This window comes from Talpa occidentalis, unplaced genomic scaffold (assembly GCF_014898055.3).
Source record: "Talpa occidentalis isolate TD23 unplaced genomic scaffold, MPIMG_talOcc4v2.1 talOcc4.16, whole genome shotgun sequence".
In the NCBI taxonomy this organism is placed as follows: domain Eukaryota; kingdom Metazoa; phylum Chordata; class Mammalia; order Eulipotyphla; family Talpidae; genus Talpa; species Talpa occidentalis.
In genome coordinates, this window is record NW_023601653.1 from 19,086,372 (window position 1) to 19,102,381 (window position 16,010).

A 16,010-nucleotide genomic window follows, 5' to 3' on the forward strand; every position below is an offset into this window, starting at 1 on the left:
ACTTTCCTTTATGGTTCTCTATACGACTAAATCAATAAATAGTCATGATAAAGAAAATTCACCAGCCTTCTACCTCCCAAGCATTAAGAACGCAGCGAACACCACCCACACTGTTGGGAAAGCCATGTTTGTACTGGAAATGAAAACACAGAGATTAATGATTCACCCTGTTCTGCTTAAACCCACGGAGACCAGCAAGACAAGACCAAAAGAGTAGCAACAGGATCGAAGAGAACGGAAAGTACAAGAAGGAAGTTCAGCCAGCAGCCAGCGCTGCCTCACATACCTGTGGGGTGGTCGGCCTCTGAAGGTGACATTGTCCAGGTGGGTCCCCAGGGAGTCAGCAGGAACACAGAAGGAGCTGCAGGTGAGGGCTAGAAAGAGCAGGTCCACACCTGTAACCGGGGACCCTCCTTGGCCAAGGGCAGGCAAACTTGATCCAAGCTGAAAAGAGGAACTGGCCTTTCCACTCCTTACAGAATTTTCTAGTTATTTGTTTATGAAAAAGCTTAAGGGGAAGCACGTTCAGAACCTAAGGTGCTTAAGAAAAAGTCAGGTGATTTGTTTCCATTGAACAATGGCTGTTCCAATGCAGAAATGATGCAAAGTTGGCTTTTTACTTCCTCCTTCACTGTCCAGTAGTCACCTGAATAGTCCAGGGAGGCACTTCTGTTCTGCATTTCTATTGTGTTTGTTTTCTTAAAAGTTGTCAGAATCATTTCTTTGGCCCATTCTTTTTTTATAGTCTAAAACATTTTGTGTGGATCTATCTGATTCATAAGATGTTTTGATATGTGCCCAAAATAGAGAAAATGACCATTATACCTGGGAACAAATTTGTGAATACTCATTTTCAAATAATTAAAATGCAGATAGAAAAGTATTTGACCTATCAGCTTTCTCATTATAGCAGTTGGTGTCTCAGTAGAGATATTACATGCATTCCAAATAATAGGTACAGTATAAAAATGTCTATAGATTCTTTACACAAATTTAAATGAATTTTAATTCAGTTGGAGTTACTAAAGTTTTCATTGCTTAGAATCACTGCAGATAAGTATTGGTAATTTTTTTTAGCTCATTGATTCTCAAAGTGGGATTTCTGGACCAGCAGCATCAGTACCATTAGGACTTGGGAATTTTGTTAAAAAAGCAGATTCTCAACACTCCCCCACCTCCTGAATCAAAAACTTTGGGGGTGGGGATGGAAGTCTGTTTAATAAGCCCTCTAGGTGATTCTTAAACAGGTTAAAAGTTAAGAACTCTGTCTAATGTATCTATCTTAGCTTTGTGATAACCTTTGTTATTTCCTTCACATTGGCTTTATTGGAACATTATTTACCTTGTTAAAAAAGTGATAACATACCCAAGGCAGAGTCACTTATGCTAAGCCCCACATCACCAAACAGACTTAATATCTAACATGATGGTAGTTTCAAGTCATCCTGGGAATGTAATCTTAACCAGTAAGTCTGGAATTCCCTGGTTGCTCTTAAGCAGCAATCGGCTTGCTAGACCCTCTTTTCCCACTAGGAAGGTGACCCTACCTGAAATAATTCAGCCTTATCGTACCCCCTCCTGGTTATAAAAGCCTTCCATTCATTTCACACAGTTCTTTGGAACTTCTTTCCACTTGATAGATGGGATGTTGCCCAATTCATGATTTAATAAAACCAATTAGACATTCAGGTTTACTCAGATGAATTTTTATTTCTAGCCACTTCGAGCTTTGAAAACCAACTTGATCTCTCCCGCCATTGCCATAGACACCTTCACTAAACCAAAAACACAGTCACCAAGGGCATTGTTCTATGTTGCTTGCATGGAACCAACCAGCATAAAAGTCTGTGCTTCTGCCACGGCTGTCTAGAAATGAATTGACTCACTTTAGGAAGAAAGGAAAATGAAAAAAGTATTTTAGCCTTTGTGTTTGGGGTAGAGGATGTCCTAAACAAACTCCATAAATAGGTTTTATGGACCCCACCCCCACCCCAGACCAAAGGGATCCAAAACACCAAGAACTACAATTCCCATAATGTCATCAGCACTGAGGGGAGGGTTGCTGGGAACTAAAGGTGGAGTTAAGCAGCCAGGCTTAATGTATAACCAGACATGTGGGCCTTGAGGGTCCTTGGTTTTCCGCTGGCTCTCAGCGTGCTATTGGGGTTCCAGCTCAGAGGAACTGTTAGGATGCATTCACCAATTTATCTCTCTCTCTTTCTCTCTGAGTTATTTCTTCATTACCCTTTTTTGTAAATTAGCCCTTTGTTACCCTTTTTGTGTGTCTGTGGTTGAGTCTCATTGTAGGCCCCTTTTAAGAGCGGGGATGAGGACCCACAGTCAGGCCAACCCATTTCACTTTGGGGTTGCCCTGTAATATTTGGTTTGTGGAAAGGTCATTCTTAATCTCCAGTTCTCTCATGCAGGCTTGATTGTAAAAATATTCTCGCTGGGAAAGTTGGTAATGGAATAGTAGGTCCCCATGCAAAAATTTCCAACCTCTGCTTGTTACTTAAATAAGAAAATTAAGAAGGGTCACAAAGAATTATTTAGAAAAAAAAAAAAGGAATGTGGCCTCCAACAGTAAGGAGAACAGGGAGATATTTTGGAGGGGGCAGGGATACCAGCAGAAAACAGTCTCTAGGGGGCCTCCCCGGTGGCGCAGCGGTTGAGCGCTGGGTTGCGAAGCTGCCCACAGCCTCTGCAGCAGAGCGGGTTCGATCCCCAGCTGCTCCCCGGCCACCGGAGGAGGGTCCCACATGGCGCGCAGACCTCTCCTGCCGCCTGCTGCTCCCCTCAGCAGTGTGCTTCGGTCCTTCTGCCTGCTCTGCTCCCCGCTCTGGCTCTGGTGAATTCTCTCGCCCTCCCGCGCTTCTGACTGTACCCAGTGCTTGCATGTATAAATAAATAAATCTTAAAAAAAAAAAAAAAAAAACCCAGTCTCTAGGGTCAGCTTCTTCAAGACCCTGGGGAAACCCCCTGGAAGCCACTGTGGTCCCTTAGCTCTCAGAGTGACACATGGCTTTCTCCCACATGGCCAAGGGAAAGGGAGCAGTTGCCTCATCCTTTCTGCCTTCTGCTTATGATCCTTAATCAGATGAGTCTTAGTTTGGGAGAAAGCTAACAGGGCTGTGTCCCCTGCAAAGTCTACAGACTGACAAACTGCTTTTGTCTCATGAATATGCAGATCTAGGCTGCAAGCTTTGACGTCGCGATTGGTTTTCTGTCTTTTTTAAAAAGAGGTAATTCAATATTAAACATTATGAGATGCTATGGAAAAATTTAGATTGCAAGCTTTTCTCTTCTACTTTTCAAATGAGTCAAACTGGCAACTTCTCTGTCCTGCCCCGTTTGTCCTTGCTCGGCTCCTGCTTATCTTCTTTGCAGACAAAGCCAGAAATCCAGGTGAGACCCACTGAAACCAATGATGGAGGTAGAAGTAGACAAGGGCTGATTACAACCTCGTTACTATGGTAAAAACCCTGCCCATGACAGAGCTGGTCTAGCCCAAACTTGGAAGAAAAAGAGGTGTGAATGTAGTTCCTGGGAACCCCAGCCTTGTTCTCTGAAACCCTGTTGATGTAGACATTTAAGCATTTCCCCCTTTGGAGTATTCCCCCATATAAGTCCCTGCATCCCCCCAATTCAGGGAGATGGCCTTTGAGACAGTGGTCTGCCATCTCCTCCATGTGCTGCTTCCTGATTTCCTCCCACCAACTCGTGTCCCTTGAGTTTTGACTTAGGAGCAGCGAGTAGCCAGACCCAAGCTCTGGTAGTGAATAGACTAGCTCTGAGGACAGGCTCCCTGCTTTAGACTGGACAAGTGAGGTCTGATTTCACAGTCTCTGCCACTTCCTACTTATTTATTATTGTTATCACTGTTATTATTAATATTTTTTGAAGATTTATTTATTTATGCATTCAAGAACTGGGGTATAAGCCAGAGGTGGGTGGGGGGCGGGGTGAGAAGATTCACCAGAGAGAGTGGGGAACAGAACAGGCAGATGTACTGAAATACACTGCTGAGGGGAGCAGCGGGCAGCAGGAGAGGTCTGCTGCGCCATGTGGGTCAGCTCCCTGGCCAGGGATCCAACTTTTACTATAGTGGCTGGCAGTAGCTTGATAGCACTGTCTTTAACCCCTGTGCCACTGGGGAGGCCCTCATTGTTATTGTTATTCTTATACTTCTTATGATCACTGTGCTTGTAGAGTTTTATTTCTTCTAAAAGAACTGCCAATAATGGCCCCACTGGAAGCAGCCACACTGCCTATTTCAGGGTGCCCATCATCACAACAGCTATGCTGGTATACTGGACAGTGAAAACAAAGAAACAATTGCTCTCATACCAAACATTATGCTCAGTGAAAGAAACCAAACGGTATAATTCCATTTATATGAGTGACAAGAACAGGCAAAGCTGATCTATAGCATTAGAAGTTCGGATGGTAGATTTAGATTTTGTCTTTGGGGAGAGGCAGTGGCTTGGAGTCAGAGGTGTGGCTGCTGGGATGCACCATGTTCAGTTTCTTGATGTAGCATCTAGGTGTGTGAAGGTTCGTTCTCTGAGACTCTTTGTCAGGTGCACTTTCTTGCTTATGTTTCCTTTGCTTCAATAAAAAGTGTCCTTAGACAAGTGTGCCTGTGCTGGCCGTTGTTCGCGGTGTGCTTCTTATCCACATGATGCGGTGACCAATACAAGTTTTTGAGTTGCCAATTCCCAATATAATTCTTTTTTTTTTTTAATATTTTATTTCATATAATTCTTGCATCATTTTTCATCTTTGCACAATGTATGCATTTTCATTATGGTTATATTCCCCATACAATTGCACCTCCCCTTATTTTGATCCTAATCCTTCCTCTCCCTGCTTCCCACCCACTGTAGTATGTCTCTGATTTATAATTGTTGAATTTGATTTTTACTTTGTATTGATTAGTCTTTTTCCTGGTCCCTTATTTAAGTTTTCTAAGTTCCTGCTATGAGTGAGACCATCCAGTATTTTTCTTTTTCTTTCTGACTTATTTCGCTGAGTGTGATTCTTTACCTAGTTCTTGAAAAAAGGTATGATTCTTACTTGAACTTCCCTTCTTTCAGGTGTCAGGGTTATACAAATCCAGCAGGATGATATTGAAAAGGATCCAGCTCACTTTCTCTAGATATAGCTCAACATCATGGAATTATTTCAAAAAGTCTTCCAGGCAGTGCATAGTCTGAACTGTTTCATATTTGAATGTATCTGTATTTTGCTACTATATAGAAATGCCAAATATGGCAAATAATTGCACCATAATAATTTCCTCTAAAGGTCTGCAGCCATTTTAACATGATTTTTAGTTCATTCATATTTGAAATAGGAGGCCCGTTGCCTTGGGGGTGGCAGCGCTGGGAGTGGCGGGATGTGGAAAAGGATACTCAGAGTTCTTTTTTTTTATTTTTATTTTTTTTATTTTTTGTGATTTATTTATTTATTTTTATTTATTTTTTTTTAATTAATAAATTTTATTTTTATATTCCCCATACAATTGCAATCCCCCCGGGGTCAGAGTTCTAGTGAAGCAGGGAGAAGCCTAGAGCAGCTATGCATGGATGTAGTTGCAACCTCCACCCAAAGGCAGTCAAGTATTTATAAGCATCAAGTGCAAAGGTGGGGCAAGTTGCAGGAGGTGTGGGGAAAGCAGTTATTGGGGGTGTAAGCTAGGGTGGAGTGCAGGGGCTATTGCCTGGGGGGTTCCTTTGTTCCTGCAGGTCAAAGCATGTGATCTGTATACTAATATCTACCTGCTGCTTTCACAGTAAATTCCTCATACTAGGATTTTTGCCTTTGATGAGAGGCCTCCTGCATGGCCCTACACCTAGCTGCCAAGCAGGAACTCTGGGCACCAAGACAAAATCCCCAAGAACAAGGGGGACTAGGGATCTCACAGAGGCCAACAGAATATTTGCTCTTTGGTGGGTACTCTGCTTTTTGTTTTTCCTTAAAAATATTTCTTTGTTACATGTTTTTGAAATGCAAAATTTATTTTTTTTGTTAAAAATCTTTATATTTGAAGGCAACTGTTTAACCAGCTTATTGCAGTTTTGCCTGTGACTTGGTATGTACTCTCAATTATTTAAAATTCTTTTACCAAATGGGGAATATTTTCTGTGTATTTGGAAATTGTCTTTTTCATTGTTTCTTCTTCTTTAGAGGAGCTCTATTATCTCTTGACTATGATATTTCCATCTTATTTTTTTCATTACTTTTATTGATTTTACCTCTCCCCAGTTGTCAGGGATAACTTACTGACATCATTTGCTATTTTACTTGTTCCATTTTCTGTAGCATCCAAATTGCTTTTAATTGTTTGCATAATAACTTTAACATCAATTTGACTTTTAAGATAAATAAGGTTATTCCCGTACACTTCTTTTTTGGTTGCAAAATGCTTCCTTTCTCATGGTGACGGACTCTTGGTTTTTGAACAGTGTTGAAAAATGAATTATTCACTGTATTAGCAACAGGGGCATATGATGAACTGAAGTATACTCTTGTCTAAAAATTAAAGTCAAAGAATCATGAAGCAGATCATTTTTCTATTTCTTGAAATAGAAACTCCATTTTAAAAAAGAAAGGCTGCCCTATTGAGCCATCATGGAATTGTTTACTTTTTTTCTTATGACCTGTATGCTATTTTACTGGGCTCTGTAGTTATTCTATTTGCTATCCTGACAAGTGAATATATTTGCTTCCTTGGTGTTCATTTACGGTCAAGAAAAAGTTGGATTGGGCTTTGATTGGTATAGCTATATGACAATATCTCAGATAGAATCTGATTTGAAGGAAATAATATGAAAAAATATAAAATCATCAGATTACTTGCTAAGTCAAAGACTAAGAACCACAAAGAAGGATCTATAGCCGCAACTGCAGTCACAGAAAAAGTCACTTAAGCTTATGTCATTACACAAACAAAGCACAGAGCATGCCTTCTGATTTTTTTTTTAAAAGATTTATTTATTTAAGCATATAAGAACTGGAGTACAGGCCAGAGGTGTTGGGGAGGGGGGGTGAGAGGATTCACCAGAGACAGAGTGGAGAACAGAAATACTCTGCTGAGGGAAGCAGCGGGCAAGTCAGGAGAGGTCTGCTGCGCCATGTATCTCCCTGGCCAGGGATCGAACTCATGCTGCAGTGGCTGTGGATAGCTTCATAGATTGCATCTTAACCCCTTGCACCACTAGGGAGGCCCTTTATTTCTGAGTCTCATTCAAAGTCAATGTCCCCTCTTCAAATGGGGCTTTAGTATACATTTGTTAGTACCTCCCTGAGAATACTGGGATAAAGACTCTCATTCCTGATGGATGTGAACAGGAGGCAAACAGCACTGGGAACTGTTTCGTGTGGCTGTAGGACTAAGCTCTGAGGTCTTAGAGGCTGCCTATGCTTTTCAGCCATCGGCCTCCTTCCAAAGGTTGTCACACAACATGCTTCTTCAAAGTCAGTAGGACAGTCTTTCCCACTAGTCTGGTAAGACAGAGTCTTGTAGATAGGTCAGAACATAACCATAGGAGTGGAATTGCACACCCCCTGCAATATTCTGTTGGGCACAGCTAAGATCTTACAGTTCTGTATGCTGCCCTTGGCTCTGTACCAGTCCTTCTGTGTTTGCCATTCCCCAGCAGAGGCACCGTGGGGTTTATTTCTTTTGTTTCATTTTAGTGTGAGTTGCTTTGACTGACATTCAACAGAGATACACAATAGTGCTTAGCCTTTATGTGAATGAATTTGTTTTGATGTTGACTGAACCAGCAAATTTCTTATCCTGGAAAGAGCAGAGATGAGATTTAAGTGTGAAATTCGTTCTGAACTGTGCTGAAGCCCTAATCTGCTGATTTACCCAACACATTTCGTCCAGCTCAACTGAGCAAGGTTTTAGGGATTATGTTTTTAAAGTGACTGAGTTTGCCTCCCTTGTCAGGATTCTAGCTGGGAAGAAGTTAATGACAGCAATAACAACCTTGGAAATGAGTTTTAAAAGCCCAATAGGGGGGAAATAAGTGTGTGGATTTTATTTTTAAATGTAGCAAGCAAAGCTAGAACAGATAATTTGGCTGAGAATTACCCTGTTTCTAGGTCTTCTTTGTGATTTAGGACATATTATAAGACTTCATCCACTTTGCTATGATCTCTGTCCCCAAGTCATAATTCTAGCATGATTATGTCAAAATTATCTCCACAGCAGCCAACTGTGGTGTTACAAACAGAGAATTAAGACTTCAGGTGGTGAATAAGCAGAAGCAGCAGGAGCCCTGGAAATGGAGAGGCATAAACATGCTGCTCTTCTGAAAATGTTCTTGAGGACAGCAAAGGAAGAGAGGAGGAAAGAGAGGAAACATGATGTGTTACATAAGCAAGAATCACTTTAAATGGAAGGAAGATGGATCCAATTTTCTCGAATGACACTCACGAATCTTTCTTAAACAAAGAGATACTGTTGAAGTGTCTTATGACTATTGCAATATGTACAATATAAAGTTTGCTCAAAATGCACGATCTATTATTTCTGAAACAACCATTATTTCTGAAGCCATTATATACAGTCACCTTAAGTTTTTTATGATCAAAAATCACTTTATTTTTTAAAAAAATTTTGTTGCGGGCAGAAATGTTTCTCAGATTTTTGTTTAAGGTAGTATGATAATTAAAATGGTTTGTGTCTGGGATAGCAGCCATGCTGTCATATCATCAGGAAGGCATTTACTGGAGAACAAGGATCTTGATTCTGGTTCATGATCATGAGTGTTCCAGCCAGGTCAGGGCACAGGGAGTATTAAAGCCTCAGGCAGGGAGATGGTTTTAATGTTAGAACAGTTGTGGTGACACTTTTGGATTTGTTCCCAAATCCATTTTCTGTCTCCAATTGGTGGGCACAAATCTCCAGATGGAGGCTGTAGTCTTGGGTTCTGTTGTCATGCCCAGCAGATACCCTCATGTATCTCCAAGTGGCTGAATTAGACCATTTAATTTTCAGTTGGAAGTTTCCATATGGCAGTTGCAGACAAAATGGATTGTTTGACTCAAAACACATTCTACACTGGAAATTGATTGGTTTTATTTTTTTGACAGAGGTTACTGACTGTACTGAGGGTTATACATTTGATCTTAGGTGTGTCCTTGTGTGTTTAAAGACTGAACATCTCACAGTTAGTGAAATTAACTCAGGAGAGATTCTGTTGGTCCTTGTGACACTGTCTGAAAAACCCTTACTTTATAGTCTTATTTTCTGCTTTTCATAGATAAAGATACACTTTATATCTAGAATACTTTAATTTTAGCACTTTATTTAGCAAAGATGCTCCTGCTATCTTTCTGGAAAGGAGAGAAAATTAAGGGCTAAATTGAAGTCAGGTAGGTTAATGGGAATCAGCTATAGCCCAGAAGGTTTCCTGAATGTTCAGTGTGGAGGACAGATGTAGAGAAAGGCTATGGATTTCTGTTTTTTAAATTTGCATCCATCCACATTTTTATCAATGTTTGTAGGATGGACTAAAAGTCCAGTTTACAGATGTGTGGATGCCACGATTTTAGATGGTATGGACATGAACTGACAAATGAATCATAATTACATAAAGCAACACCCATCAGGGAATGGAATAATCCAAGAAGAGGAAACATAACTGGGATTTTTATGAAGGCTTCATCATATGGGCATGAGCGACTTATTAACACAATATCTAGCCCCTCTATTTCCCCTGGAGAATAGGGGTTGGGGTTGAGAATTGCAGCTTCTAATTGTGGCTAGTTTTTCTGGGGACCAGTCTCCACTCAGGAGCTATTCAGAAGCCCACCGAAAGTTACCTTATCAGTTACACTCATCATCTAGGAAATAAGAACTGCTTTCCTGCATTTACATAATTGTGTGTATTTATAGTAATAGACTTATTTCGAATGACTTCATTCCAGAATTAGTTTGTCATTTAGAAACAGGCAGATTTTGGCCCTAAATAAATACAAATTTGTAAAACTGAGGAAGAGCTGCTTTGTAGGCATTCATGTCGTACAGCAGAATGATGACAGCAAAAAATTTCTACTGTGTACAAAGGATACTTTGTGGGTATCCTAGAGCTCATGTCATTAGGAGTGACAGTGAGGGGATAGAGCAGGGGCCTTACTTACTAGGAGACCCGGTCCCTAGCTTGGGGCACAGCCAAAGGATGGCAAATGTACTGTATTGATCTCCCTAGGAGGGCAACGGCTGTTAAAAGGAAGGAGGTGTGGTTTTTTTAGGTATGGACAATTCTCAGTGGTGTGAGATGCCATCTCAGAGGCTGTGGAGATAAAGGAACCCTGTCACATTATTGGTGGGGATTTAGACTGGTCCAGCCCCTACAGAAAGAAGGGTGGCATTTCCTCAAAAGACCAAAATGGATCTACCACCAGATCCAACAATTCCATTCCTAGATATCTATCTACAGAGCAGAAAAATATTAATTCAAAAGGAAAACTGCACTCCTGTGTTTATTGTAGCACTATTTACAATAGCCAAGATATAGAAACAACCTAAATGTCCCAGAAGAGAAGAGTGAATCAAGAAGATGTAGTATATATACACACACTGGAATATTACTCAGCAATCAAAAAGATAAACTCATGCCATTTGTGGCAACATGAATGCAACTAGAAGGGATTATTCTAAGTGAGGTGAGACAGAAGGAGAAAAACATATACCAAATGGTTTCATTTCTATTCGGAATCTAGAGAAACCAAACATAGAGGATCAGACAAACACAAACAGCAAGATTAATCTTTGAAAGCACCACTTTGATTTCATCATACTTTCTCATCAGCAGAATAATGAATTTTTTTTTATATATTTTTTAAGATTTATTTATTTATTTATACAAGCACTGGGTACAGCCAGAAGCGCGGGAGGGTGAGAGAATTCACCAGAGCCAGAAAGGGGAACAGAACAGGCAGGCTGATGATATACACTACTGAGGGGAGCAGTGGGCGCGGCAGGAGAGGTCTGCTGTGCCATGTAGGACCCTTGCATGGCTGGGGATGGAACCGGTGCTGCAGAGGCTGCGGACAGCTTCCCAGTCCAGCACTTAACCGCTGTGCCACCAGAGAAGGCCCAGAACCATGAATTTTTGAGTTTATAGGAAAGGTTTAAAAGTTTAATTCAGGTTTTCATAGAGGAAGACCAGCCTTGCTAAGTATTGCTAAACTCTCATTTTAACTATTCTTTTCTGATGTTAGCATTTCCTAGAGATTAGCCAAGTGGAAGCAGCAGCCTTTCCTCATTGTTCTTACATATTTTACTTGGTTCGAATGTGGTTTTACTTCATTATTTCCCAGACACAGTTGTCTCATAATTATAGAAGGCCCATAGTGTATCATGCTGGGCTCATTAGATATATATTTTCCTCACACTTAATTTTTTTCAGTGTCTAGATGTCCTTGGCCAAACTCCCATGAATGCTTTCTTCCTGTCCCATGGGTTCTGCCTGCAGCAAAATCAGCCTCAACAATTTCCCAGTAGCAGAGAACAAAGAGAAAGTCACAGAAAATAAGAATGATGATAATATCTGCTCCTCCTGGCATATGCTTCTGAAGGAGTCAAACTTCTTATGTTTCATAGAAAAGAATCAAAAACTGGAAGGAAGGTATAAATTCACTCCTTTAAACCTCTTCAATTTTCAGTCACAGAAACAAAACCCAAAGATCAAACAACTTGCCTAACATGATTTAGTTTCTAGGGTGATGCTGGCATTAAAATTCAATAACCCAGAATTCTGGGGCAGAGCTCTTGCTAAAACTGACCACTGGGCAAGGCTTCATTATAAAACCACTCAAAGCAATGCTGAAGAGGATGACACCATCACTTTACGTTGTGTGACTTGTTCCTTCACAGCTTAGCATTTCAAGAATTCTCATTTTTACATTTTCAGGTCAAGGCACAACATCCTAGGGTCTTCTAACCATTGTTTGTGATATTAAAGGACTTACTGGCAAACTATGTTCAGGTTTAGCATGTGGAGGAGTGCTGAACAAAGAAGGATTATTCTTATCAGAATCACAGAACTGTCTAGGTATTTAGCCTTCTGGAAGAGTCCATAGCACCTGGTGAACTAAAGAAATAGGAACAGGGTGCTTGGTTGACTGAAAGTTGTCTTAAATGAGAACTCCAGTGGCTGACCTTAACCTATGATTCAATTCAATATGAATGCATCAGGAGAGGAAACCTCTCCTATGTTACCTTTCAGTACATGCTACTAGAAGCAGAAATCTCTTCAGTGTGTGGTGGTGCATATGGCTTTAGTATATAGCAGGAGAACACCAGAAACTTCTATGGGGGCTTTAGGACCATCGAAACAGGCCCTTATAACACCCAGGATTGAATGGAATTGATCTTTTCAGCAGTACCTGACTTTTTCACCCTTTGTTCATGTGCCTTGAGTGTTGAGTCTGGATCCAAGTCTTTGACCAGCCCTTTGAGATCAGCATAGGGGACACAGCCAGGTTAATGGTAAAGGGTTCCAGTCACAAAGCCCTCTCAGAAGTGGTCAGGCTTGTCCTTGTCCAGCAGAGCAATTGCAGAACTGACAAAGCCTAGAGATCACCTGGTCCCAACACCCTCATTTAGCAGCTGTGCATAATAGGCAGCATGCTGGCCATGGCCTCCATGTTATTGGCAACCTGGCTGGCTGTTTCTCTATTTCATTTGCATAGATGGCTCTAAAGGGACTGAAATTGCCCCAAGTGGAAGTGTTGTGAGGAAAGGGTGATCTGGTGATGACTTCACATACAATGCTTGTTTCTGGAATGTGCAAATGTGAGTCCTAAAGCATGAAAGTCAAGTGCCTTATTTGTTTATGAACCTGGGTGTTACACCTGCGGAAGCTAATGTGGTGCTGCCCTTGGCCTTATATGGATTGCATCCAGCTTTAGAAAATCATTTGTACTCCAGGAGGTCTTACGCATCAGCATCATTAACTATGACCTACAATCCAAATACTTATCACTGTTCAAATATTAGCTGGGAGAAATATGACTACTCTGGAGGATAGGACTGAGTGTGTGTGTGTGTGTGTGTGTGTGTGTGTACAGGTTACACTATTCTTAATTCATAGTTCTGACCCACCATGGAAAACAGGCTAATTGCTTTTTTATAATAGATTTAATTAACTGAAGATCCTTAGTCTCTCTCTTAAGGGACCAACAGTGGTTGTGAGCTTTTCAGAGTTTGGGAGTGGAATCTGAATAACTGGGAGAGAGGGAGTATCCATCTGCTGACAGATACTGAAGATACGTGAAAAATTAACTTCTCAATGATCAAATATCTCAGTGTTTGCTGCCTTCATAGTCAACTAGGCAATGAAAGTAAAAGCTCATAACTTGGTGACTAGAGTCAGAAATTCTCTACCGTATATTTGAAAGTTGTTTCACAGTAGCTCTTGAAAGTTCTTGTAAGAATAAAAAAAGTTGTAACTGCGGTGACAGGTGTTGATTAGACTTATTGTGACAATCATTTTGCAATATATAGATATGTAAAAGTTATAAGTTGATTATTTCTAGAAAAGTCATTGTCATTATTTCTAGAAAAGTCATTATTTCTAGAAAAGTCATTGTCTTTTTGGATGTGGCATTTTCTGTTTTTAGCACTGAGTTAACAGGTCCAGCCACACACAAGATGAGGGAATTACACGTGGGCAAGAATTCTAGGAAGTGGGTTCTATTGGGGGGCATCTCAGAGGCTGCCTGCTGTATGCATGCATGCACTTCTTGCTTAATGCGATGAAATGGGGAATGGATCCCCAAAATCACTACCTGGGGAGCTCAATTCAAGGAAGGAATAGGGACTGGAAACCACCATTGGCTTATGCTCTGTGGGCTCTTCACTGTGTTGTTCTCCAAGACAGGCCAAGTAAAGCAAACACGGTGTTTATATCAAGCTACTGTAAGTAATGTCTTCAGCCCTTGCCTCTCATTCCAACTCTGAAGGTCGTGTCTGCAGTAGGTGGGGGCAGCTGGTGCAGCAGGCATTAGGTAATAATGCCTGGAAACTGGCCACACAGCTCTGGAAAGTCTCCTGATACTGGGCCAAACCACTGAGAGTCTTTCCTGGCCCCTGGGTCTCAGAATCAGAAGCACTAACCTACAGATAACCTTGTTTTCTAGCCTATAGTTGAAGACAGAGTTGTTTCTTTTAAAACTAACTAATTCTTAATGGAGAATAGACATTTGGATTTACTGCCTGGCACCCTTTCAAGGCAGCTAGCAAAATGGTTGAAAAGGGTTTTTAGGGTCAGAGTTGACTTTGAGTACTGCCTTATGAACTGGGTAAACGTAAACAGGTCATTTCACCTCACCAAGTCTCACTTTCCTCACTTGCAAAACGGGGGCACGTCAGCGCTGCCCTTGCAGGGTTGATGGGAGCTGTGGGGTCGTTTTGGACAATTTGTGTATAGTTTGGCCCTTATTCTGTGGTCAAAATGATGATGGTTATGTTCTAGCAGAAAAAGTAGCATTTTCACTCCAGTCCTCCTCAGAAGTAAAACGCCCAGGAGGAGGAGAAGTTTATCTTCCTTCTGTGCCCCGCTCACATACTCCTTGCACAGGAGCTGAGGGTGCTCAGCCCTCATCTGCCGGCCTTTCTCATTTGCTCTTCACTATGCTGAAAGCTTTCCTAGGCAGATTCTGCCCCGTCAAGGGGAACAATGCAGTTTTGAAAATAAGTTTCCTTAAGAAAAAAAAAAAAAAAAAAAAAAAATCAAGGTGTCATCTGTTTTTTGCAACTGATTTCACACAGGAGTTTTGTCAGCTCCCCCCAGATCAAGAGTTACCCTTATTATTGTTTAGTTAAATACACCAAGTGGCCCAGATATTTGTGAGTAAAAATGAAGGTGAACACATGCATTTACTTGGAGCAAATTCAGTCTTTCTCTTCTTCTCAGGAGATCTCTTGTACATTGTGGGGCAACTCAGATCAGACTCAGGGAGTAAACTACCTACGAGGTGCTCTTCTCCACTTCTGTTTGGGGCACACAGAGCTGACTCATGTAGGGAGATGTGTTACTACAAACCTGGCGAACTAGCAAGCAGAATCCACCTCCTCCCCAGATGTGGGAGGCTGAGACAGCTGGAGGTGCAGAGACAGCTCTGCTGCCGGGAAGATCTTCCTTAGGAGCCTCTGCAGGCAGGTGGCCAAAAGGGATGTTAGTATTTGATCATTAAATTGAGCTCCTGGTTTTCAAATAAAAGCCCTCTGCACCTTGAATTGTCTTATCATCTGCAAGCAAGTTGTCATTTCACTCCTGTTTTGTGGAAAAACATTTTCTAAAATTAGCCATTTCAGTTTGCAGTAATTATAATTACATTTGCCAAAAATTCATACCTCACAGAGGCAGAAATGCTACTTAGAGATTTTGCCAATGGCTTTAAAATATACCCCCTCCTTTTTAATCTTTTTTTTTTTTTTTAAAGTGTAACAGCACAGGAAAAAAAAAAAGAAATAATTACAAAGAATTTAAGATTAACACTGGGTGATTTCACCACATCTTTGCAAAAACATTTATTTTTACCTTCAAAGATCTACTGTGTTCAGAGGGAATTTAAGGAAAAAATATGATAGAATATGTACAGCTCTTTGTGCCAAGTACTCATAGAAAGTTCTCAATTAATGATGATGATGATGATAATGATATTGTCAACAAGATGCTCATTTACACGTTACAAGGCAGGCAACCCACTAAGGGCTGCAAGAAATTTCAGCTAATAAGCTCATTTTGCAGCAGTCTGTATTTACACAGGGATATGTTTCATATATGTAAAAAACTGAGTGGCATGATCCTTCTTCACACCTAGACAGTAGTTCCCAAACTAGTGTTCCAGTGACAGTATTTTAAATGTTAAAAAAAAAATCACAGTTCTGTGGTCAAAGAAGTTTGCAGAAATCCGCATCCTAATTGCCCCCTAAAGATTGACAAGTTCAGTCTTTAGAACCTTTGAGAAGTTCCATGGGAAAG

The 16,010-nt window shown here is 40.9% G+C and overlaps 1 protein-coding gene across 1 annotated transcript in view; it reads right to left on the reverse strand.

Moving 5' to 3' along the window:
• Nucleotides 1-16,010, reverse strand: part of PLEKHG7 (pleckstrin homology and RhoGEF domain containing G7) — a 75,015-nt gene that overhangs the window by 43,060 nt on the left and 15,945 nt on the right. Inside the window, exon 6 of the mRNA XM_037515186.2 lies at nt 287-444. Within this exon, the coding sequence (XP_037371083.1) occupies nt 287-444 (158 nt within the window). The remainder of the gene's footprint in view (nt 1-286; nt 445-16,010) is intronic.